Source organism: Epinephelus fuscoguttatus, linkage group LG20 (assembly GCF_011397635.1).
Source record: "Epinephelus fuscoguttatus linkage group LG20, E.fuscoguttatus.final_Chr_v1".
Taxonomy (NCBI): domain Eukaryota; kingdom Metazoa; phylum Chordata; class Actinopteri; order Perciformes; family Serranidae; genus Epinephelus; species Epinephelus fuscoguttatus.
Window position 1 is genome coordinate 14,862,484 of NC_064771.1, and position 26,368 is coordinate 14,888,851.

Genomic DNA, 26,368 nt, shown 5'->3' on the forward strand with positions numbered 1-26,368 from the left:
CAAATTATATGTAAAAATGAAGCTAATGCAGCTAGCTTAGCATAAAGACAGGAGACGGCACAACAGCCAGCCTGGCTCTTAGTTAAATCCATACACAAAATAATGTTCAAAAACTAAAAGCTGATAGACTCCAGGAATTGACTGTACCCCACTAAGAAAGAATATGGAAAATAATAATCATAAAGTGTTGTTTTTACATATCAGTTTTTCTACAGAGTAAAAAACTAGATGTAAAGGCAAACGTTTTCCCCTTGTTTCCAATCTTTGTGCTAAGCTAAGCTAACTGACTGCCAGCAGCAACACCATGAGAGTGGTATCTATCATCTCTTAGAACTCTGGGAAAGAAAGTTAATACATGTATTTCCCTAAAAAAAATTGAACCACATCTTTAATAAGTAGGCTTTTTGTAATGGTATTGTGTAATTGTTAGCATTTGTAGCTAACATAGAAATAGAGATCAAAAGACAATAACTGTTACTTTTATCACTAAAACCTCTTAACTATAAGCATGCCAAGACTTTGCTGAGGATGTAGACATGTTATTGTTTGGGTCAAGTAAAAAAAAAACTGACTGAGAAATGACAATTTCAAAAGTCTTCACATTTGCATTTTTGCACAAGACTTGATGGTGATATAACATTGCAGCCAGGGTGGTTTTGAAGGGATCTTGTGTTGCTTTCGTTCAGAAAATTCAAAAACTGTAAGTCCTATTGCTTAAATGGGCACATCATCTGAAACAAGACAAAAATATCTAGTACTGTAATAAAGTTTTGATGCATAAATTGTGTATGAAGAGTGAAAATTGTGCGAGATAGAGCAAGTTTTAGAGACATTTTTTTAGAAGATTTTACAGCTTCTCCCCACTCATGCTGTGATGTCATCTGGTCTAGCTTCTGAACATTGTCTCTCTCATAGTTCATACTGTCTGTATGTTATGGACTCCAAGAGCATCTAATGGGTATCAAAGTAATCAATGACCAATAAAGATTTTATGACTGTTTATATAAAACTGTTTTATGATGTTTCTGATATTTATGTGCTTGTCCTCCTTATCAGGCGGGGCTGGTTTCCCTCATCTTACTGCAGACCATATACTGAGACAGTGACATCAAATAGGTAAGACAACATCACATCATGCTGGGAAGTGAATCGATGATTTGATTTACAACTGATATTCGATTGCTGACCCTTTGTGTCATATGCATTACCAGCAATCTGGGCACACCGGTGCGTAGCCTGAGCGTGGCCAGTCTGCCAGAGCAGGATGAAGAGGAGCCGGTGTTGCTGCCGCCGCCAGACTACAGCGATGATGCTCCCTCTGGCCAAGTGGTCCCTTCAGCGCCCTCGCCACAGAACACAGTCAGTACCAGCCTCTGACTAAGAATGCACTGATCACATGTTGTCTATTGAGTTTGTTAAATCAGTACATGTTTTTTGTGTGTGGATATGATTAACTTGATGTTATTTATCCTTTAATCCATCATTTGTCACTCGATTAAATGAGAATGCTATTTTTTTTAGTTCTCGGAAGTTACTATTGCCTGATACAACTTGTTACACTCCATTTCTATCTTCAGTCTGACATTGCGTCCACTTAGACTCCACAGCAGACGTATCTACCTGAATCTAACATTGTTTCAATTCCACACTACTGTGTAGACATGCAACATAAGCAGCATGTTTTGCTGGGCTTGTAAGAGTAAAACAGAGCGAAGTAATACAAACTATGGTGTCCGGCGCTATAGAGAAGGCGTGCCGATATAGAACAGTCTTGATAGCAGCATCTATAGCGCTTGCCATTGTTGTCATTGGTTCTGATGTGCTGCTTGACACAGCATTAGTCCTGCCTGTGACACTGATTTCAATCAAGAAATGGCTGTTTCATGTCACTATGCCAGACGATAAGATGCAATTTTAAAAAGTTGCGTTATCACGTATGTTGCTTTGAAAACAGAATTGTCTTCCAATATATTTTAGAACAATGACACACAATAATACATACCTGCTGAAAGAACAGACCAAATGTAGCACCAGGTGACAGACAGACATTTAGCAGCTAATTCGTTAGTTAGCTGCATAGGTGGAGCCCAAAAACAGAGACAAATGGAGAACAAATATTGGAATAACATTCACCGGGTTGCCAGAATAGTACTCCAGATAAATGCTGTGCTATAAATGTTGTTTCATGGCTGCAGATATGTAACCAGGCAACTTTTTGCTAACAGGTTTTTAGCTCCGGTTATGTGGCTAACAGTCAAAGACTGTGGTTGACATGTTTATGAAGTGTGCCACATCACATCTTCTGACGTGTCCTGTTAGGATCTCTTTATTGCCATGTCTAATTCATTACAGACACCACCACAAAATGCCATCACACACTTTTAGTTTGATTAATCGTGTCTTATCAACACCTCCTTGCTGCACAGTCATCGCCTCCACGCCCTCATGACAGAGCGCAGCCAGAAACACACCTCAATTCCTCCAACCAGTTCAAGGAAATATGCTATATTTAACTAGATGGCATTTCCCCATAAGGATGTGCAAGCCGCAACTGATCCTTAACTACTTTATTACGAGAAAAGGGAAAACTGTGTAACAGACCAGAGTGCTGTTTGCTCAGGTTTTCTTTAAAGATATCTGAAAAATGCTCCCAGCCAGGTTTGCCAGGTCTCTTTCGGGGATGGAGAGATTAGAGGAGAGGTAGAGAGTTACATAAAGGACAAGAGGGTACAGGCACAATTTCATTGTGTGTGTCAGCTGATTGAGAATGAACTAGTAGCTGTCCAGCCAGCAGACAAGCCCAGGCACACTTCTTTCTCCCTCATCATCACCTTCCTTGCTGCTCTGTCTGTACAGTACTCTTTGTCCTTTGTATCTGCTGCCTCAGGGCTTTACCATGGCATAAACCACAGTGAGGGATGTACCTCCCCAAAATTAGGAATCCCAGAGCTTTTCTTTTTTCTTCTTCTTCTCATATTCTTATTTTCTTATTTTATTTGTGATATTTTTGGAAAACGTAGCCCAGCTTGGACAAAAACTTTAATATTGCCACATACAGGAAGTCCTTGCTATGCCTTTTGGTGATTTGTTCAGAGGGCTGATGGCTGACTGTGCTCTTTTGGTTTGTTATTGTGACTGTGGGGCAAAGGTGGACCTTGGCTTCTTTGCCATGGGGAGTTTTGTTCCCTGAGTTTGGCCTCTCAGGCAGCATTCAAATCACGTCTTCGTAATCCTAAAAAGTTTTTGTACGCTGGACACAGGTGTTTAACAGGCTGTGGAAGGGACCCTAAATTGAGGTGCCTCAGTTTCAGTGATTTGCTTAGGTGCTGTAGTTACAGTATGCAACTTCCTGTCAGCACTTAAGAATCAACTTTATGGTGGTGCCTTGAACACCGTGTTTTGTTACGCAAGTGCACTGCTTTTTAGTTTGGTGTAATTCAGTTCAATGCAAAGGGCTTTACTGGCATTGGAAATGTTTATTTATATTGCCAAAGTAAGTGTGAGAATAAGTAAAAGATTTACTGGGCATTTATTGATATGCATGTTGCTGCTGGTTGGGTAACACCTCTGACACACCCACCAAACAAGAGAAAACGTATCTCAAAGCCTGTGGCACACTGTTTAACACAATGTCAAACCTCTTGCAGTAAGAGTTGATTTAAGATTTTATTTTTGAAAATATTGCTTTATTTATTACAGATTTTGCCAACATATTTTTGGCAATTTGACGTGACAAATCTGTCCCTGAGGATTAAGCAAGGATTTTGACCAATGTTTTAAGCCAGAAAATCAACAAACTCAAATTAAATTATTGTTATGTTTATAATTTATTCCAAAAAAAAAAAAAAAAAATGTAAGAGTTTGTTCAGTATGCAGCCATTGGAGGAGGTGCTTCCTGAAAGACTGAGCTCAGGGAATAAAAGCCTGTTGGGTGCTCCATGTTCTGTGACTCCTGGATGTTGTCTGCTCTCTAATGGACGAGCAGGGTAATACATGTTTTCCTGCACTTAGTAATCAATGTAATGACGGCCATACCTATAAGCTTAATATTAGAGGTAATTTATAAAGATTTGCATCTGAAAAATAGAATAAAATCTATTCAGTAAGTTCCTTCTCTTTATCAGCCCCTACACACTGAATTAATGAGTGATAAAGTCTTAATTTAAATGCACGTTCTGATCTGATCCTAAACTACAAACTCAAGGGTTAATATTAAGTTCCTCTGACATATTTATTAACCGCTGTAGCACTCCTATAAACTTTCTTTACAGCATTTTAGAGCAAATATGTGCTAAAGGAGCCTTCAGGGCATTTATGTTCTCTAAACTTTATTGTCCCCATGCCTCCTTAGCTCTGTGCAGGTGATAAGATTATCATCCTCCTTAAGTAAGAGAAAGAGGAACGTGTCTCTCTCCAGCCTTTCTAGATTGTCCAGATTCCAGACTCTCTGAGGTCTGAGGTTGCAGCTTATGTATACATGTCAAGGCTCCGCTGCGCTGACTGGGAAGGAGGGAGGCGGGGGGACAACTGTTGATGAGAAATCTTAACAAACCAGTCTGACAACACTGACTTTCTTCACAGCTGGATGGAGGGTGTGGATTTGTGGTGACTGTGGTGGTGTGTGTGTTTAATGTTGTGTGTTTATTCTCGTTGTCTGCTGGATCTTGAAGGGTCTTTTCTTCTGTTTTTGACAACAGGTTTCTTTAGTCAATGGGACTGCAAAGGCTCCCTTTTTAGGGTGAGTGACCTAACACAACTAACAAAGACTCACTGAGTTTCACAGATGTGTATTATTAAATAAACTTTGATTGATGACAACACGAGGATGGACTCGAAGGCATTTTACCAGCGTTATGATTTTTTTCTCTCATTTTCTTCCTGCAGAGGAGGGAATCCATTTGCGACGGTCAAGCTGAGACCGACTGTCACGAATGACAGATCAGCGCCAGTCATCTAACACACCAGATAAGGATTTTCACCGCTGTCATGCCTTCAGGGGAATCATGCAACTTGGGACCCCCTGCTACACACTGAATATCACCCCAACCTGACATCTCACCAGCCTGCATGCTAGTCTCTCTCAGTACCAGTCTGCTCTATCAAAGGGATCCATTGTTTCTTGGCACAAGTGTGTTTGACTGTGCCGGTGTGTGTTTTACATTAGCAACAGGGAATACACTGCATAATCAACACATGGAGAAGCGTGCGTTCTGAAAAGTTTCGTAGTACAAAGACAATAATTAATGTTAAAGTGATATTTCATCCCAAAATGAAAATTTAGACTTTGGCGAGTCACCAACTCGCTGACGATGTGTTTCCTTTGGCAGTAGGAAATAACAGCTCTGATACAGTTTAAAGAGAGTGAACAATAAACAGTGAGGCTTCTATCAATGAGATAAAATTGTGCTGGATTACACTCATTGTTTCCTTTGAATCCCTTGTGCATAGCAAGGCAATCAGGATCCGGTGCCGGAATGGCGGACCCCGCCATTACTACTAAAAGCTACTATAGTATATAAAAGGTAATTACTGAATGTACATTAAATGGCTATTGCAGAAAAAATGCTGACCATAAATAGTAGGAAAACTGGGATTTGATTTCATGAAAAAATTAAATATTATGACTTTAAACTTGATGAAATAATTAAAACAAGTAAACACTTTCATGTCGTCCTTCTCTTAGAATACTGAAAGGAACTTTTACGCTAATAGAAAGTGGTAAAAATAAAACAATTTCCAGTTTCTCCACATCTCTCAGGAATTTTGGGGACATTTATGCATATTTATTTGAAGACGTAAACTGCCTTTAGCGTTGTAATACAAGGCTGAGATAAAGCTATTGAAGCCTTTGTGTGTCTGGTGGTCCCTGGTGGAGTTTCTACTGACATGCAAACACAGACATAGAAACCTGAATCCTCATTTTGGGGTGAACTCTTCCTTTAAGATGCAAAAGAGATGCGTAGTGTCATAAGGTCTTTTCAGGCTTGTTTGTGCTGCAGTCAGTGCAGTGTTTTAATACAGAATGAAGAGATTCAGATGTAAATGATAGTGACCTGATGCTGACGACGAAGGCCAGCATCCCGGCTGTCTACCTGACTCGCCAAATTATATATATATATATATATATATATATATATATATATATATATATTGTTATTTCTGTTTTTTATTATAATTATTTTTGTCTTTCTTTTCTTAAGAGGCATTACGATATACAAAGGCTGTGAGAATGAAGGGAGAGTGACGTGTTGGGAAAAGGGTTTGTTATTAGAGTGAAAGCAAAACAGTATGTCACTGTTTAAAATGAGAAGGCTATTTATATACACTAAGTTTGTATGAGATATTTAAATAAAAAGAAATAAGTGTACAGAAGTCCATTCTGTGAAGGCGCCCCTTTGAATACGATAGTCACCGAGCTCATGATCCCACGCTGATTTTGATTTGACTGCTGGTATGTATTTTAAATGGGCAAAATGACCTTTTGATGAAGGGAATATTTTTCACTCCTCGTGGTTTCACTGTTGTTTAATGTAGACTCTGTGTACCGTGCACAGTTTATGCAAAATAAAAATGTACCTTAGTGGTAGACATTTGCATCGTATGAATAGCGGGTCGTTGTTTAAAATCTAAGTATTACGTGTTTTGTGAGGACTCTGCCATGTATTTGCTTTACAGGATGTAAATGTATGATGAGGAACTGACTGATAAGAACAGTTTGTTGATCCTCATAGACCCACTCTTGTGTATAAGTGAACCCACTCATAGTTAGAGCCACATGCTTTCTTCAGAGTACCTTGCCACTGTGTTGACCAATGTAGTCTTTTTTTTCTCAATAAAACAAGGTAAAGTAAAAGTCTGCCTAATTCATGTTCAATTTTGTTTTCTGTAAAGATATGATGAATTTTACCTCCTCACATAAGACAGGGATAAAAATCCTTACCTTTTGTTACTCTCTGTGATTTTAAAAACATAGTTGAATATGATCAAACTAATTGCCATATAAACATTTAAATTTCAATAAAGACGATTAGAAACAGTGAGATATCTAAGACAGGGTGTCTGCAAGTCCTTAAAAAGTGTCAAAAAGTCTTAAATTTAATTGAATAAATATCAGGCCTTCAGTGTCATTGAGCAGTCTTATCTGTCTATTAATTTCTTTTTGTCAAAATGAGTCATATCTTAAATTTGATTTAAAAAAAAAAAAAAAGGCCCACTGTGTAGGATTTAAGGGAATCGATATAAAACATTCATAGCCTTGCTTTCATTCGTTTTTAATCACCTGAAATAAGAATCTTGTGTTTTCATTATCTTAGGATGAGCCCTTTATATCTTATATCTAAATGTAGGGCAGGTCCTCTTTCACTGAGTGCACTATGTTGTTACTACAGTAGCCCAAAATGGACAAACCAAACACTGGCTCTAGATCGGCCTTTGTGTTTTTGTGTCCGCCACTGTACAGTAGTTTCCGTAATCTGCAATCTCACCACTAGATGCCACTAAATCCTAGACATTAGACCAGGGGTTCCTGACTGATCCAACCACGGGGTCGGGATTTCTTCTTAGTCATTAGTTCAAAGTACACACAGTTTATATATTCAGCGTCATACTTGACCTAGACCTAGACCTTTAAGGATGCAAAGAGAACTTGCACATTCATGTGCTAAAAATAGGGGGAAAAGGAGACTAACTGATACAAAAATGTAAGTGTTAGTGAGGAAGGAGTGCCTACATCAGATGCACCTCACAAGTGTACATATGAACGTTTCATTTTCTAGCGATGCTGCAAAATCTGAACTTTTTATTTCACATTTAACATTTAACAAGCTGAACGGGAGCAACTTGTTATCATGACCACATACCGAGCACTGACTGCACTCTGATTTACCACAGCACACTTGACACTAATATATGTTGAGAAAGAAAAAAACAATCCTTCAGGTCTTATTCAGTGGCTGGGTCAAATGAGTTTTTATTTACTGCTTAGTAAAGACAGGAGGTCACAACAAAGCTGCAGAATTCTCTCTGAAGATCAAGATTCAGAGTAGGGATGTTCGATATTGGCTTTTTTACTGATATCCGATATACTGATATTGTCCAACTCTTAATTTCCAATACCGATATCAACCGATACCAATATATAGTTTGATTTATAATATGTGCATGCTGTGTAAAAGTTGTGCCATTAAAAAAGTAAAACCCGATACCAATAATTTCCGATATTACATTTTAATGCCAATATCGGTCAATAATATCGGTAGGCCGATAATATCGGACATCTCTAATTCAGAGCAAAGTTTACACAAAGGGCGGTGGGCTAATGAAGACATCTGAGTGACAACAAAGCTGAACTGAATTCAGGAACTTTTTGACCATCTAATGAAAGATATAATCTGAGTACTCAGAGAACTTACACACAGGTATCTGTTAATCAGTGTAAACTAGTTTGTCTCAGCACTGAGGAAATTTCACACAGAACAACAGGAACATACTTAGTCTACAGGAGGGACATATTAGGATAAGATAAAACTATTAGGTAAAACATTTTCTTTTGCAGTGTCTTCCTATAACACACATGTTGACCTGGAGCACAGACAGAGAGGAGGCTAGCTGATTTTTCTCCCTTTGAGTTTAACTGGTCCGCCCCTGTCTCATCAGCTATTGTTCTCCTAGGAAACAGCCTCAGCAGCATTACTCCTGTAGTATAGTGCACCAATAAAACAAAACAAATTTCTTGTAATCTAATTGGAAATTAATCAGATTCTGATTTTTCTCCTCTTAGTTTTGTTTCAGGGTAAATTACAACTTCATCATCATTACTGGTGACCTCATCTATACTAAACAGAAATGTAAACATAACACTTTTATCTCTGCACCCATCTTTCACAGGTTTAGGTCAGCGTGCCATTGTCATGCTGACTGCAGGAATGTCCCCAGTGGAGCTGCTGCCAATGAACTGAATGCTCATTTCTTGACCATAAGCCATCTCCAGTGTTGTTTCCTTGAATTTGACAGTACATCCAACCGGCCTGACAACCACAGACCACACTGATTTCCACAAACAGCGTCTTAGCCTGCAAGATCAGCTGACACTAGTCACCCTAACAGCTGATGCAACAATTGGTTTGCACAACCGAAGAATTTTTGCACAAAGTATCAGAAACCATCTCAGAGAAGTTCAGTTCATTATTGTAACTGACTTGTGTGGTTGTGAGGCTAGTTGGATGTACTGCCAAATTCAAGAAAACAACATTAGAGACAGATATGCCACACCTATCAGATTGATGCATTATCTTGGAAAAGGAGAAGTGCTCACGGACATGGATTTTAAACAACTTTGTGACCCAAATTTGAAAGAAACATATCTACTGAGTGCATGAAAATAAGCTTTGATCTCGAACTTAAACCTGTGAAAATGGGAGTAGAAACAAAAGTGTATGTATGTAAAATTAAACAACTACAGCTGTCAGACAAATGTAGTGGAATAAAAAGTATAAAGTACTGTGAGCTGTAATACTCAAGTAGAGTATAAACACCTAAAAATTGTCCTTCAGTGTAGTACCTGAGTGAACACGCCTCATAGATGCAGCAGCGCCCCCTGCTGGAGCTTAAAGCTACAAACACCTACTGCCGCGGAAACAGCCAATAGGAACGAAGAAACAGCGGCCACTTCCTGTTTCACGTAGGAGAGAAATTATGATGTGATTATCGGAGGGTACTGGGCACCTTATGGTTTAGACAGCTGTTCATTCATTTCCACCTGCTGAATGAACAGCGGTGACGTCCCAGCTGCGCCGTTTGCCCGTGTATGAGAGGAAGCTCGAGGTTGGTGTGTTTGAACTCTTGTTAATTCGCTCTTTCTAGAGAGCTAAGCCTGTAAGCCTGCACCAAAAGCAAGCTGAGTGTTGTCGTTAAAGCCTAAAGCTGTTTTTACTGTACGGTGAACGTGTGTGTGGAGCATTACAGCCTACATGTCACTGCTCCTTCATTCAAACCTGCAGGGTAATGAGGCTAATTTGTAGCTCGTGCCGTCGGCGCAGTGCTAACATGAAGCTACCTTGATAAACAGAAACAAATGTCACGCTTAAACAAACATAATGCTGTTTATTTTACCGTGTCAGTACTTAAAACGTATATGTATCTGTTATTTTAAACTATTATAATCATTGTGAGCTGACTGTAGTGTACAGTATAGTGAATGTAGGTGATAGAGGATACGCCTTTAAGCAGCAGCATCCCTGCCAGTTACGCAGTGTTGTGAAATGGAGACTACTTACAGCAAGCTTTGAGTAACCCCTTGCATTAACTGTATTAACCATCATTTCATTTCATTTTAACACTAACCATGAAGGCTTAGATGTTGAGATGACATTGTGCAGGGTGTATAAAATGGGTCAGACCTGACAAGTGGAACAGAAGTGGTGTAAATAAACATGAAAACACAGTGAGCATGGATCAGTGCCACCTCAACACATGACCCTGATCACTGTGTACAGCTGTGCTCCAAGAGGGATGTTTAGCATTTTAGAGGTAATGCATTTACCCATGTTAAACCGGCAGCTCACATATACAGTATATGTATTGTGCTATATATACACACAGGTTAAAAGTTCAGAACCAAATCAGCTTTATTTGCCAAGTATGCATACACATACAAGGAATTTGACTCAGTTTTTTTTTTACATTTTACTCAATGTATTTACACAGAAAAAGACATAACAGCCAAAAACAAGGACTACAAAGGCAAATTTGTCAGCATAACAAGCATCGGTACATTTGCTTATTGAGACTGGGATGTCTACTCAAGTGTCAAGTCCGTTCCCTTGGCAAAGTGTTGTGTTTCTATTGTGTTACATATTCCGAACTTATTAAATCTAGCCTTCGACAAATAACCCCTGTATTATGATTTTTTTTTTTTTTTTTAAAGAAGAGAGACAACTAATACTGAAAGTAATAAAAACTAAACTAACACTAAAAATAACTACTAAAAAAAAAAAGTAAACCACTCTGGAAACTAACTGAAACTGAACTAAAGTGTATAACAAAAATGAAAAACAGAGTAAAAAGAAAAATGTGTATACAATAATATATAACAATATAAAGGAGAAGTTCAAATGACCACCAGTACAAATAAATTAAAATGAAAGACAAATGAAGTTGCTGGACAAAATGCCACAGAGGACACTTTGACATGTCAGTGGGGAAAGCACAGGAGAAATTAGACCTGGGCAATATGGGAAAAATCCAGTATCACAATATTTTTTAACAAACACCTCGATCAATATTGTGGCTATATTGTAGGGTTGACTATTGGTGCTTTCACAAAATACTTACACAATGAGATTTTAGTTAAATAATCATTGGTAATGTGGATATAATGACTAAGTGGATAAATGCAAATAATAGAACAGCTAGAGCAGTCTGGCAGGTTCAGAAAATTACATCACTTTACTGTAATGCAGCCTTTAAAACCAGGAAAAGACAACACTTACAGAATCCTAAATCTAAGGCGATATCTAGTCTGATATCACAATGTCGATATATTGCCCTGCCCCAGGAGAAATAATGAAATTAGCAATATCAGCTTCAGTGTCAGGGTCCTGATATTGTTCATGCTGGCTCACCACCTGTCCTGGCTCTTTGGGTTGCAGGGTCATTCATTTTGGTATGATATTTTCTCCTCCTAACACTTAATTGTGTTCACACTCCTAGTGTATGTTTCTTTGTATGTTATTTTACAACAGAATGAAATGTCATCCTGTCACTTAATTTTCTTCATCATAACATTGCTACTTCCAATTTTATCCTCTGGCCCATGTAAATATATTTGGTGCCCTCTGCCTGTCTCTTCCCCTGAACATTCCTAACCATGCTGACCCACCATTGGGTCCATTATAGTAAGCGTTTATTAAACCCTTTGAACTTTAAGGCAGTATCACAAAGCTTTTAATGTTGCTGTTGTTTGTAAATGCGTATAAAATAATTCACATCCTGTCACAGATTCCCAATATTGTCATTCATTCAAGGGAAACAATATAATGCAACTTAAAAGCTACATTTCCTTCATTCCCCCACTCTCTTCATCTTGCTCTCCAGGTTCCCGGTGCAACCATGCCTGTCTCCCTGCTGTGGGCCGTGGATGTGTACGGGCGGGTCTACAGCCTGTCCACGGCGGGGCAGGTGTGGGAGCAGTGCCGTGATGCCCAGATGGAGTTCAAGCGGGTGACGGCAGCTCAGCAGTGTTGCTGGGGCATCGCCTGCGACAACAGCATCTACCTGAACGTCCACGCTTCTGACCTGTCGGTCCGCTACCAGGAGGAGACCTACGAGAATCAAGTGGGTCTCATCTAGGAAAAAATTTAATTAAAGTTAAAAATACACAACAGAGGGAAGCCAGGGTATTTTTAATCTCACAATGCAAGTTAAAAATGCCTTTAGATCCTTGTTTTCCCGCACAACGTATCCTGAGTGAAATCGAAAACGTGGAGTTCCCCTTGGACTTGTGTTATGAGTGAGTGAGTGACTGTGAAAGGACAACATCCTCATACAGCAGTGTCCCACTTCCTCTGTTGCAAAGTCAATCACACTGTCAGCTGCTCGCCTTCACAAGCCATTAGAAGCATGTTGAACCAGTTTTTAAGCAAAATACCACACACAGTTAAAGTATACTGTATATATAACTCAGTTAGCAAAAAATATACAGATTAGAGTCATGCTTCCTGTGAATGGTTGCAAATATTTTGGACCATCAAGTTCTCACACAGGTCAGGTCAGGTCAGGTCAACACTCTGCAGTGGTTGGTTTTGTGACTTCCTGTCAAGGGTACGGCTCACTATGTCACCACAGTTACTCTTTGGCACAGATTTTTCAAACTGTGAAATTGGTAGGGAAACCATTTAGTTTGGATTATGAGGGGAAAAAAACCCTCCTCCTGTGTCACCTCTGTCTGTCTGTTTTTATGTCAGCGATGGAATCCTGTCGATGGTTTCTCAGAGCGTTTGCTGCCAAGTGACCGCTGGCAATGGAGTGACGTCACAGGTCTGCAACATCAACCTCTGGACAGCTTCCAGCTTCCCTCAAGCAGCTGGGAGTGGGAGGGCGACTGGTACGCAGACGAAAACTTTGAGGGGGAGCCCACAGAGAAAGGGGTGAGTGTCCAATCATTAGTTTTGCTTGCATCCCCCTCCTTCAGCATCAGTTCCTGCCTGGTTTTAATGATTGATGTGTTTGTACCTGCAGGGATGGACCTACGCCATAGACTTCCCCGCCACTTACACCAAAGACAAGAAGTGGAACTCCTGTGTCCGTCGCAGGCGATGGCTCCGCTACAGGAGGTACAAAGCCATGGACACCTGGGCTAAGGTGGGTTTTACTGATCGGTATGTGTGTTTGTGTGTGCATCAAGCTTTCAGTTTGTTCACTTGCGTCTCTCTCCCTGTGTGTGTGCTGACAGATCCCCTCGCAGCAGACGTCTCTACCAGATCCTTTCAGCGACATCAGCTGTGGAGGCTGGGAGATCAGCGAGGAACCCAGAGGTCGGCTGTCACTGTGGGCTGTGTCTCTGCAGGGCAAGGTACAGCTCACACACACACACACACACACACACCCCTTAGCCTTAGGTATGTATGTACTTGATTAGTTTAGAATTTGCACAAATTAAGTCAGCGAAAGTGTGGAAAACAATATTTAACTGTCCTTGTGCATAATGCGACACACTTTCTGGTGTTTGCCACTTTAGTAAAGCAATAACCATCAGTCAGTTATTTACTACAGTAATACAACATAGCTTATTGAGTCAAATTAACTATGTAAGCACAACTTGCAGTTTGCATTACTGAACCGTTGATGTCATGCAGCTCATAAAACTTGTCATGCTTTTTAAAATAGAACCTTTTATTAAAGCTGTATTAGTAAAAAATAACTTTTTGTCATATTTGCTGAAACTGTCACCTTGTTCTGACAGCATTACTTGAGAGGTAGTCTGTGAAAAAAATCATATTCCAAATATATCACAAATTTAATTTTATAAATGTTACCAACTGTAGCTTTAACTGTATCTACTGGATTTTAAGATTTTGTGTTAAGTCCACACTTACACACACATACTAAGGGTGTGTTTGTGTGTCTGTATTATTTTTATTTGACCTTGTTAATGCCCATAGCAAGATCACACACACGCAGTCTTGTCACATCACATAAACAACTGTATTTGCATCGCGTGATGCAGATAGATTTTTTTCCTGGCTTACTGTCCTGCTATCATTCTTGATTATCTAACCCCCCTTTTCTCCCCAGGTGTGGTTCAGAGAGGGGATCTATCATCAAAATCCCGAGGGCTCTTTTTGGGAGGAGGTTCCTCTCCCCGGGGAGGTGGTCCAGATCAGCTGTGGCCCAGGAGATCTGATCTGGGCGGTGCTGTGGGAGGGGCAGCTCATTGTCAGGGAGGGCATCGGCAGAGACTGCCCCAAAGGTACACTGGCTCACTGGTGGAAAGAGGATGAGGTTTGTGTGTGATTGTGTTTATAGTCTGTTGTGAGAATATGGTTTTTTTTTGTTTGTTTTGTTTTTTCTTTTGCATGTCAGGTACCTCCTGGGCGGTGGTGGACTCTCCCAGTCCTGACATGGGTGTCACACATGTAGCCGTGGGGGTCAACGTTGTTTGGGCTTTGACCAAAGACAACAAAGTAAGACAATTCTGAAATTATAAATAACAGACTGCATGATTAAAATACTGCTGCAAACATGTAGAAAGAAATGTGAAACCTCTATCAGCCCTCTTCCTGTTTTGGTTATGCAATGGTTAAGCACTTACTCTGTGCCTTAAATTAAGCCGTAATTTTCCTGGGAGATCGCACTCGGTGTCAGAAGGAATTACATAGTGAAAGCAAGGCTTAGAGGGAACCAGTCCAAGCACTGATGGTGTCATTATTCTATAGACATTACATCGTGCTAAAGCATAAAAAAAACTTGTGTATTTTCACTCTAACCAGAGTGTTTAAGCAAATGTGTGTCATGCTAAAGAGAACATTTCTCCCCACTCTCTCCTGCTTTCCCAGGTGTGGTTCAGACGTGGCGTGAACTCCCACAACCCCTGTGGCTCCGGCTGGATCAGCATGGTGGGAGAAATGATCATGATCAACGTAGGACTCAACGATCAGGTGAATTCTAGCCATATGACATCACAGCCTGTGTAAAAAAACTTCCAAATCAAGCACCCTCCTCCCTGCTGGTTACTTTTAGCATTGCCACGTGGCTTTTAGTGCAGAGGTATGGGATGTGGACATAATTAAGGTCAACCTATATTTTTTGTGTGTAGGTGTTGGCTATCAGCTGTGAGGATCGGGCGGTGTACTTCCGACAAGGAGTGACCTCTAGTGAACTGAGTGGGAAAACCTGGAGGATCATCAGCGTCCCTCGTGACAGAGACAGATCCCACTCCAGTGCCAGTGCAAGCAGCCTGCATAGGTGGACACACACACTTAGACAAAGAAATGGATACAGACAGATTACATAAGTAGAGCCACACACAGATCACACACAGTTCAAGAGCAAACATGTACCATTACATGGTTAGAATTATGTGCTGTTATTAGAGTTAACTACTTTGGAAATGTGCTTAAATTACAATCATTACAAGATTCAGGAAGCAGTTACAGTAGATTACAGACATGCCTTTTTAAAGCAGGTTATTATGTCAACATACTATATGCACTTTTAAATGTTTGCAGAGAAAACAAAATAAATTCAGTCATTCTTTGTCTCTCCATGTCACAGTGCTGGATGTTACTTCAGTGGTGAGGTGCGTGCTCCGTCAGCAGCGAGTGATGTGGAGTCAGACACAGAGAAAGGATCAACAGATGGAGCTAGCGGCCTTGTCGCCTCTACCGTCCCAGAGTCCTTTGTTGATGCCCCCACAGACCACTCCGACCAAACAACTGAGACCCCCAAACCCCGCATCCCTAAAGTCACCAGCGACAGCTTCATATCTGAACTCGTCTCTGACCGAGAACCAGGAAAGACCTCAAGAGAGGGTGCTCCGGCTGTTCTGGAGGAGGAACTCATCTCAGGAGAAGAAGAGAACAAAGCCCCATGTGCTGGTGTAGCTATTTCCCCCAGCCAGTCGGGAGGTCCTCTGGACCCCCAGTGGAGTAACGTGGATCTGGAAGAGGCACAGGCCCAGCAGGCCCCCACTGGGGCAGTGGTGGACTCAGCAGATACCTGCAGCTTGTCTTCAGTGGCCACGTACACTCTGGCCATGGAGGATTCGTACGGGACAGATGAGCACCCTCTGTGGGCATGGGTTAGTGCAGGCGGCTGCTCGGTGGACAGTCACTCCCAACTCAACTGGTTCAACTGCTCCTTGAACGCCTCATGTGAGTTAAATGAGACAGCTGTCTAGTAATGGAATGAGCTGACTGTACATTTCTTCAGTTCAAAGTTCCTCTCCTGATATTGCTTAAAGGGTAACTTTGACTTTTTTCCACTTGGCCCCTATATTCCTATGTTTTTGTGTCTAAGTGACTGATTTTAACAACAGTTTTTGAAATTGGTCCAGTATTGAGAGAGGACTGCACCCAGGAGCTGTGCGATGGTCATAATGTAATTAGATTGGGCAACTGTGCACCATCACTGTGTGTCCATTAGAAGTGGTTATTTTTGCCACAGACAAGCTTAGATTGTTATTATGTGTGTCGCTTAATCCGGTCTGTTCATTATTGTTTCTAAGTTTTGAAGTCTTGTTCTTAGATCTCATGAGATGTAGAGGACAATGCTGGAAAGTGGAGAGAGAGGAGCTGGGAATAGTTTGATGTGTTGAAGTACAGATAACATCATTTAGTGTTATCTAAAAGATTAGGAAATTTAAAAAAAAAAAAAAAAAAGTTCATGTTGCATTCCCAAATTGTGCCAACAAAATGTACTACAGTTTGCACAGCTTAGACAAAATAACAAACAGACCAAATCAATCGAAAGGTGAAGAGACACTTCAGACACTCATAATAACGGTTTGAGCCTGGCTGTGGTAAAAAATAACCATATTATGTACAGTGACTGTGTGCCATTGCTCCATCTGGTTACATTTGGGCAGTGGGCAGTTGCAGTCCTCTTTCTTCACACAGGACCAATATGAAAAATTGTTATTTATGTCAGTCATTAAGACATAAAAACAAGGGAAAATGGGGGCCCAAGTCAAAAACTTACCATTTAAATTCCATCTCTGTTCATCAGAATTATATATTTAGATGTTTTGTCCTTGAAAAAATCTCCTCGTGCCTAAAATGGCTTAGATGAAGCTCTACACCTTTGCCTCATTTAGTATGCAACAGTTTTTAAATTTGCAAATTACCCCCACTGCCACTTACCTGCAGCTTGAGCGTATCCGCTCACCCTCACTCTGCTCATCAAACGCGTAACCTCTCCTTGTAAAGAATAATAAATAACATGAGCCATGTGAAACAGCTATTAATGTGTTGCAAATGTTAGATGAACCTTGTTCCTGATCGCCAGCGCTGACAAGTTAAAGCTAATGCGGCATCCCTCAAGTTGGTGAGATTGGTTCCTTTGGATTGTGACATAACAAACCCTGGCTGTCTGAATCCATGTGCTTGTTGACTCTTATTCGCTCATGAAATGTCTAGTAGCATATTAAAAAACACAATATGGACATGTTAACAAGGTTAAAACTTGATTTTCTCTGGAGGAGATTCTTAAAATTGATTCAGTGCTTTTAAGAATTTAGGCTTTTCTGGAGGTAAATGAGAGCTCTAACTATGCACAAACAACAACTCGTGTGCTGCATGATGTGGTGTAACATAATTATTCAATAACATCATGTAACATCTTATCTTTGAAGACAAGGCTAGCACGAGTGCATTTGAGTCTGCAGGGAACCTGTGGTGCACTTAGGTCAGTCCATTTTGTTATTGATTTTTCCTTTGTGTCTCTCCCAGCTTTGGTCCAGTCAGTCCAGTCCATGAGTCTGTCTGTGACTCCAGCCCAGACGGCAGCCTGGCGTAAACAAATCTTTGAGCAACTCAGTGAGAGGACCAAAAGAGAGATGGATAATTTCAGACATTATGAACAAGCCATAGAACAGGTACTTGGAGTATACTATGACCTGCCATCTTCAGGATATTTGCTCTTTTCTATTTATTTCTGTGTCTGTCTTTGTGTGGCATTTTTCTGTCTTCCCTAACTCGTCTGTGACTTTATTCCTCTCTTTGAACACTTCCCCACAATGCAGTCTGTGTGGGTGAAGAAGGGAACCATGCAGTGGTGGAGAGACTGGAAGCCACACAAGTGGATCGATGTTCATTTTGCTTTGGAGCAGTTCTCAGGACCAGAGGGCAACAAGGACGGCATCCTCTTCATCTATTACAACTTTTATGAGGAGAAAAAGGTGAGGAAGAATGTGTGTGTGTGTGTGTGTGTGTGTGTGTGTGTGTGTGTGTGTGTGGGCGGTTGTGTGTGTGGGTGGGTTAGATTGTGTCGATACAATATGTGGCAGTTTCATAAGCCTTCTCGAGGAAAGTATTTGTTTTGACATTGTCAAGGTCAGATTGTCACAATGCCTGTACCTGCAAACACAATGGAGACCTCTGGCAATGGAACAAGTCATTCAAATGAATCACTACTGCTGTTCCTCTCTTGCACTCACTTCTGATTTTCTGTTCTTCTTTCTTCCTCTATTGACTTTATGTTTTGTTTTTTTTTACCTCCTATGTACTTTTTTCTCTTCCTCCCTTTCTGCTGTCTCTCTCTCCAGTACCTTCATGCCTTCATCAACGAGGTCACCATCCTAGTTCCTGTGCTAAATGACTTCAAACACAGTTTTGCCATCTACACTCCAGAGCGGACTAAACAGAGGTGGCCAATCAGATTAGCAGCAGCCACAGAGCTAGAGATGCATGATTGGGTACGTATGGATACTGCACAGCATTTTTAGTTTCAGAACAACAACCTGGCATACCAGTCATCTAAGTGATTTAGATTTGTGTATGGGATACACACACATCCTTACCATTCCCTTTTTATTGCCCTCTTTCTATCTAATCTCATTTGTGTCTCCCATCCCTCTCTGACCCGATCTGTTTGCCTTCACATTCCTCCCTCCCTCCCTCTCTCTCTCAAGCTGGCGTTGTTGAGTGTCTCATGCTGTGACTCCAGGGGGATCCAGGGTCCTCCCTCCAAACAAGCCATATGGTCCATCACTTGTAAAGGGGACATCTTTGTCAGTGAGCCCTCTCCTGGTCTGGAGGCCATGCCCTACCCCACACCCTGCGACCAGATGTAAGAATACCCAGCACTTGTGCAGCGGAACGAATATCTTGCCAAAGTTTTCTTTGTTTTTGGCCATATTGTCTTTTTATTGTAAAGGCCAGGTCTGTTATTTTTTGTTAATTCATTAATTCTTTAGCTTCCCAGTTGTGATCCTTACGTGTTCAAATCTAAACATTTAAATTTTGGTTGAAGTATCTATGTTATAGCATAAAAATGCTATTTCCCCAACCCAATGTAAAAATGTTTTCCCATGTGACCTGATGTAGGTTTTATTTTTTTATCTTTTATTTGAAAAACCCAGAAAATAACACAGATGGACCTACCCTTTAATCACTAAGCCTTTATTAATAATCTTTTCCTTCCAGGTTCTGGAGGCAGGTCGGAGGTCACCTCCGTGTGGTGGAGTGTAACAGTGTTGGCATAGTGTGGGGGATTGGCTATGACCACACTGCCTGGGTCCATACCGGGGGCTACGGAGGAGGCTTCTTCCAAGGACTGGCCAGCAGCACAGATAACATTTACACACAGGTGGATGTCAAGAGTGTCTACATCTATGAGAACCAGAGGTGGAACCCCGTCACTGGCTACACTAACAGGTAGAGGCAACAATTTCAGTGTTGCTTCAGGGGATAGATAATACTTCCAATACCACTCTAATATGTCGCTGTATTTGCTTTGCAATGACTCCCACTCTGTTATCTGCTGCCCTGACAGCTTTATACTCTTGTGTTGCATTCAGTAACAGTTTCACCTCGTTGTCAGTCCAAGCAATCTTTGATCTTTTCACCATCTCTGTATTATTTTCTGTAACTAAGCAACCAAACACAGAGCAGACAATCTGCTTCCTTTTTACATCGACATGCCGAGTGTACATTGATGTCACATGAGATGCATTTTCTTCTAGTGGGTCTTCGGTGATGATTGCGAGGAGATACTTTTGTACGAATCTACAAATTGTTTTTTAGGAAAATCCTTGAAGAAGGGAGTTGAAATACATCTGTCTAGTTTCTGTCAGTAGAAACATTGGTGAAATATTTGCAGTGATTTCTTTGGCAGCATAATGACTTTGTCTAAATCTTCCAGTCTAACATGGCAGCCTGTGTCTACACAGACAGCAGGAGTCTAGAAAAATTGTCACATTTAACTGTGATGAAATTGCGGTGACTACACATCACGTTGTTAGTGTTTACACTAAACATGTCATGAAAATGAAAGGCACTGCCACTCTCTTAGACTACCTGTCACTGCAGTTTGATGACATTCCAAGTTTTGAGTTTTTACATAAGCACAACATTATTACAGTCATGTTTTTTCACTACAACATCGAAACACAAACATTACTACTTCAGCTTAAGTATAGGTTGTTCCGATTGTTTGAAGTATAAAGTCACTTTTGACTCATTTAAAGTGTGTTTGGTTCATTTCAGAGGGCTCCCCACAGACCGCTACATGTGGAGTGACGCATCAGGACTACATGAGTGCACAAAGATAAATATGAAACCCCCGTCCCCTCAGTGGGCATGGGTAAGTACAGCTACATATACACAGTAGGAATTGCCCTGTGCTGGTCTGAAACCAGTCCTGTGGTGCACAGATTACCCACCATCCTTCCATTCTGACTAAACTATAAATATTTGGTCTTGAATTATCACAGACAAGGTGTGTAGCCAGAAATACAGATGTGTTCACAGTGTTTCACTTCCCATGTTTGCTGTTTCCAGGTGTCTGACTGGGCAGTCGACTACAGTGTGTCCGGGGGAACAGACAGAGAAGGCTGGCAATATGCAGCTGATTTTCCAGCGTAGGTTTCATTTGCCACCCCTCAAACACACCTGCAAGGGTTTTTTCAAACCATGCAAACCTCATAATGGTGACTTTCAATTACTTATTTTATTCCTGTAATTCTTCCTTCCTCTTTTCCGTTTCTCCATGCAGGTCATATCATGGCTATAAAACAATAAAGGACTTTGTGCGTCGCAGGCGATGGGCCAGGTACTATAAAAAGCAACACTGTCATATTAGTCTCTTCGATGTATTTGCTTAGCAGGTACACAGAGGTCCAAGAGCAGTCTGAGAGTGGACTTGACATTTGTAGGTTTTGTCAGATTAAGCTGAGGAGGCAGAGCAGAGAGAAGGAGGTCTGACTGGAGTTGATCTTTTGGTCAGTGTGGAATGGTGTGGGAAAATATATTTAATGATTAATGAATAGGCACTACTTAGCAAAGTTTTTTATGACAGAGGTGTCGAGGTATAGGACCCAATAAAAAGGAGCATCTCTCCAGTTATTTAAATTTTTTAAGGCTTACAAATGAGATACTGAGAGCAAAAAGACACAAACTCAACACAAAGATACTGACTGCTGAAAGACCAACAGAGCCAGAGCATGTGGCATTTGATCTGACAACGAAATGAACACTAAAACTTATTAGAGGTTTAACTGCAGAATTCACTTTGCTGAAAATTGTGTCTGTAATTAAAGCTGCATTTTAAGATTTTAGTAAGGCTTCATTTTACATAGCAGGCTTCTGATTATCACTGAAAATTGTCTTTGGTTTCATTGAGAATCTCTATCAATCAAGCATCAATATCACTTTAGTCTGGCCATACTAACTGGTAAAAACAAACTGTTGTGATGAAAGCCAGTGAAGAAAGTGTGGACACGTGAAGGTCATTGTAGAACCAAATAATGCCAGTAACAATAAAAGAACACATAAAATAAGACTTGGAAAAGACAGAAAGAGACATTGCTCAAATGTATTTTTGGTGCTTTGAGCACTACAAGCCAAGTGCCATCTAGTTTCCATTATGTTAAAGAGAAGGCAGACATCTCTTCGGCCGCTATCTCCAACCCTCTGCAACCCTAACCAAAACAATCTAGACTGATAAATAGCGCTACAGGTAAGAGGGGAAATATGTATTTTGATTTTGGGGTGAACTGTCCCTTTAAACTGCCGTTAAAGAACCAAATTAGTGGCTGAGAATTAGAAAGCGTTAATATAGCTTAACTGGAGGTACTGCAGTCAAGGGCAGCTGTGAGCACTGTGTTTTCCTCCTGCACAGGAAATGTAAATTGACCACCACAGGACCCTGGCAAGAAGTTCCCCCAATATCACTGAGTGATGTGACCATCCTGCCTTGTACAGCTCAGAGCAGTGTGGACGTGGTTCCTCTGTGGGCGATCAGCAACAAGGGAGACGTGCTCTGCAGACTGGGAGTCACCGCACTGACACCCGCTGTGAGTCACATTCACTAATTGTACAAACACAGACACCCCATGAACAGGTTTAACACCATTCGATGAGTCACCTATCAACGCTCACAGCCATTTTCTGTTCTCATTGCAACTGAGCAGAGCATGGGCACATTGTCTTTCCTTGCTTTGGACAGAGTGAGGGATCCTTTCCTTTCTCTAACCCTAATGGAGGCTTTTCTGACACAGTTGTCATTCATAACTTGACAGAAGTGCAGTAGGACTCTGTTAATAAGTAGCTAATGCAAAGATACCTCCAGTGTAGCTGCAATAAAATCAATTTTCAGAGTACTTAGGAGGTAATTATTCTAACATCCTTTGGTTGGTCTCTCAGGGATCCTCGTGGCTCCACGTGGGAACTGACCAGCCTTTCAAGTCCATCTCCATCGGAGCTGCCAGCCAGGTTTGGGCCATCGCCAAGGATGGTTCTGCCTTTTACAGGGGATCTGTCTCTCCACAGAGCCCAGCAGGTCAGTGGGAGGAGCAGAGAATGTGAAATATGCCACTGTCAGATTTGAATCTAAAACATAAGAGTTAGGGAAACACAACTTGTCAGCTTCTGATGCTGCAAAGATTGTTTTCACATACACAGTGTAATATATTGTCTCCCTCTGCAGGAGACTGTTGGTACCACATCCCGTCCCCGGCCAAACAGAAGTTGAAGCAGGTGTCTGTTGGGAGAACATCAGTCTGCGCTGTAGATGAAAATGGTAAAGCGATTGCATTTGTATTTACAGCTCACCTTTGTGCAAACACTAATTTCATAAATAGATGCCTGACATTAATGTTTCTATATTTGCATCCAGGTAACCTGTGGTATCGGCAGGGTGTGACCCCCAGCTACCCTCAAGGCTCCTCCTGGGAACACATCTCTAATAATGTGCGCAAGGTCTCTGTAGGGCCTCTGGACCAGGTCAGTACCAGGACAACTTTTTTCACTGTTGTTTTGTTTTTTGTTTTGTTTTCTTTTTTCACTTTTGTTACTGTCTACTCTGAAGTAAATGATAGATATAATAGTCGTTCAATTCGATATATCCGCAGTAATGAGTCTTTTTGTCCTGATGGGTATTCTTTGTTGTATGAAGCATCATTGAAAAACTGGGTTGGCAAACATGAGCATGCTGTGGGCTATTATTTATTTATAGATTTTTGAAGGGGGCATTGAAGGTCAGAGTGAGTTGCCTTTGTATTATTTGAAACTTCTAACATGAAAGTATGCTGCTGTGATAAATGAATCAGAATAATTTTTTAAAAAATGAATATATTTTAAAAAGTATGTGTCAGCGCATGAGGTTATAAACAATCTGTGCATGTTGTTTGTTTGATTTTTATGGCTCCAAACTGGCGACAGCTGTGGCATTATGTTTCTGGGTTGTCTGTCCATCCGTCTCTCTCCGTCCCATTTATCATACATTTAATATTTCACTAAAAAAGCATAGTACTGGTGTCTAGTTTAGAGCTAAGTTTCACTTTCAGTTCAGTTTTAAATAGTAAGGTTTTAGCTAAAATACACGTGTATGGGGAGTACAGAGCATACAACTGGATAAATGATTCTTGGGTTATACTGCACGAGTCTGTAAACAGATGTTTTGATGTAGTTTTGCTGCTATTAAATGTGGTCCCCAATCAATCAATAAATCAATGATTGGCATTTTTCGTGGAGGCATGTGACAAGAACAAAGTTTTCTTCACAAATGCAAGGCAGCACGGCATGACTAATTGATTTACAAAAGGTCATTTTGTGGGTGAAGTATTCCTTTAATACTCTAATAAATTATGTCAAGGTCTTACAAGTCTAGACAGAAATAGTTGTAAGCTACAATTTGACTGGTTGCTGGAAACACAGAACCGTGAGGTGGTAATTCTGGTTTTGTTTTATTGTTGTGGGGTAGGTTTGGATCATAGCAGACAAGGTGCAGGGCAGCCAGAGTCTGAGCTGTGGAACAGTGTGCCATCGACTCGGAGTCCAACCTCTGGAGCCTAAAGGACAGTCGTGGGACTACGGCATCGGGGTAAGACACCATAGAAATTAAACTCTGTGAGAGTGCTGTTAGGGTATCAAACAGTCTTGAATTTAATTTGCATAAGTCTTAAATATTTTATTATACCAGATGTAGGCCGTTGTATTGGATATAAAGGAGATGTTCTACACTATAAATTTAAAGTATAATAGTTTGGACTGTGGATTGTGCTTTAGAGGGTCTTTGTCTTTGTGCACTCTTTCTGCCTTTCAGGGTGGATGGGACCACATTACAGTGAGAGGGAACTCCATGGAGCCGCCCCGCATCTGTCTTCCCTCTCTGACAGCCCCACCCTCTCAGAGCCCGCTCCCTGTCAGGACCGCGGAGGTCAACGGCAATGCTGTGGGATGCTAGAAACACATATAAACACGCACAAACTGCACATAGCCATCCTAAACTATACGATCTTTGTAGTTATATGTACTTTGTAGTATGTATTTAAAAGTACTTCTAATTTAAACACTGAAGTAGCAGCGATATTTCAAATCTAAACTCTAGAGCTCAGTTAACAGTCTTATAGCTGAGCTGCTTCTGTCTCCTTTTCTCTGAAGACAATTTTTAATCTCTTGACCCGAATGTTTTTACCAAGCTGTACAGGCATTTCTGTCCGTCTTTGCTGTTTGTCTGTGGTCACTGACACTGAACTCGATGGTCTTAATGCATTTTTTCCTTATTTATTCACCAGACTGTGATGTTTCTGTTGGTTTGTGTGGTGTCTGTGCATATAGTACCTCATGTAAGGTCAAGATGAACGTGGAACAATGATGTTTTTATGAGTTGCTTGGGGGGTTTTTTTAAGGGAAAAATTTGTGTACTTAAATTACAGTTGCTTAGCTGCTGAACTCTCAGCTCCACGGCTGGTATTATATACAGAAATTTAAAAAACAAACAAACAAAAAAAAAAAACGCTGTTATTATTAGCCAGCAGGCAACATATTGTTAATGGCTCATTGGCCACCTATTTCAAACAGTAAATCACTTCCTGCGTCTTACCATTTTCAAAATCCAGGTCGCTCCGTGAAACTAGTCTCGCATAGCCAGACCTATCTTCACATTTCATTTTAGTGCTGTGCAAGAAATAATAACCTCCGAGCAAGCAACCGACACACTAATGTCTTTTAAGCAAAAGTTCCACTAAAAAAAAGTTCCGTCAATCATTATTTTGTAAGCGCACCGTTGCTGCCTCTGGGCTCAGTGCCACCCAAGACGAGTATGTTTCGTTTAAAGAAATACAAACAACTCTTTTTTCCCCTTTAGTGCTTTCTCTAGAAATTGCAGTGTTTGACAGGTCTGGCTTTGCAAGACTACACATGTTCCAGCAGAGTAAATCCTGATTACTGGGAACAGAAGAAAATGATAACAGGATAGAGCTGGCAGGATGGGCCGCTTCTAATTTTTGCTAATCTGACACATCTCTGTAATTTCATACCAAAGACTGCAGAACAACATGATGCACATCCATCTATCCCCCATTGGTTTCTAATGTCACAGGGTACTGAAGGGAATTTTTGAAGCCTAATATTGGGTTTAATGCGTGCAACAATCCTGCCAGTCGTTTGGAGCCAGATAATCCAATTCAGGGTGATGTGGTAGAACCTGTGTGAGGCTGAAGCAACCCAAGTGTGATAGGCTGAGACATCTGTAGATCAAGGCAAGCACCTCAAAACTTCTCTGTAAGCTTTCGTCTGTTTTACTGATGCAACTGAGACTCTAACTTCTTGTGAATTAAAAAAAACAACCCTTTGTTTTTTGTTTTTTTCAAGGAATTTTGAAGGTTTCCCCATTGACTTCAATGCATTTTTTGATGCCGTCGTATTGAAGC

The 26,368-nt window shown here is 40.8% G+C and overlaps 2 protein-coding genes across 2 annotated transcripts in view; both read left to right on the plus strand.

The window, feature by feature from the left end:
- Window positions 1-6,853, plus strand: part of baiap2l1a (BAR/IMD domain containing adaptor protein 2 like 1a) — a 34,395-nt gene extending 27,542 nt beyond the window's left edge. Inside the window, exons 11-14 of the mRNA XM_049562599.1 lie at window positions 1,057-1,116; window positions 1,212-1,359; window positions 4,698-4,738; window positions 4,885-6,853. Of these exons, the coding sequence (XP_049418556.1) occupies window positions 1,057-1,116; window positions 1,212-1,359; window positions 4,698-4,738; window positions 4,885-4,957 (322 nt within the window). The 3' untranslated portion in view covers window positions 4,958-6,853. The remainder of the gene's footprint in view (window positions 1-1,056; window positions 1,117-1,211; window positions 1,360-4,697; window positions 4,739-4,884) is intronic.
- A 2,816-nt stretch (window positions 6,854-9,669) lies between these two features.
- On the plus strand, window positions 9,670-26,259 carry tecpr1a (tectonin beta-propeller repeat containing 1a). Its single transcript, XM_049562600.1, has 24 exons — window positions 9,670-9,822; window positions 12,094-12,333; window positions 12,963-13,145; window positions 13,237-13,359; window positions 13,451-13,570; window positions 14,293-14,467; window positions 14,581-14,681; window positions 15,054-15,155; window positions 15,314-15,462; window positions 15,772-16,370; window positions 17,946-18,091; window positions 18,239-18,394; window positions 18,761-18,910; window positions 19,127-19,284; window positions 19,641-19,871; window positions 20,703-20,799; window positions 20,997-21,076; window positions 21,211-21,267; window positions 22,336-22,510; window positions 22,860-22,995; window positions 23,143-23,235; window positions 23,332-23,438; window positions 24,418-24,537; window positions 24,760-26,259. The coding sequence occupies exons 2-24, from the start codon at window positions 12,109-12,111 to the stop codon at window positions 24,898-24,900; spliced, it is 3,624 nt and encodes a 1,207-aa protein (XP_049418557.1). The 5' UTR covers window positions 9,670-9,822; window positions 12,094-12,108; the 3' UTR covers window positions 24,901-26,259.
- The last annotated feature ends 109 nt before the right edge of the window (window positions 26,260-26,368 follow it).

Excerpts from the sequence above, each read along its gene's own strand:
- tecpr1a (XM_049562600.1), top strand. The coding sequence starts at position 12,109 with ATGCCTGTCTCCCTGCTGTGGGCCGTGGATGTGTACGGGCGGGTCTAC. Across the intron at positions 19,285-19,640 it reads CCCACACCCTGCGACCAGAT|GTTCTGGAGGCAGGTCGGAG; the intron begins GTAAGAATACCC and ends TTTTCCTTCCAG. Across the intron at positions 23,236-23,331 it reads CTGCGCTGTAGATGAAAATG|GTAACCTGTGGTATCGGCAG; the intron begins GTAAAGCGATTG and ends ATTTGCATCCAG.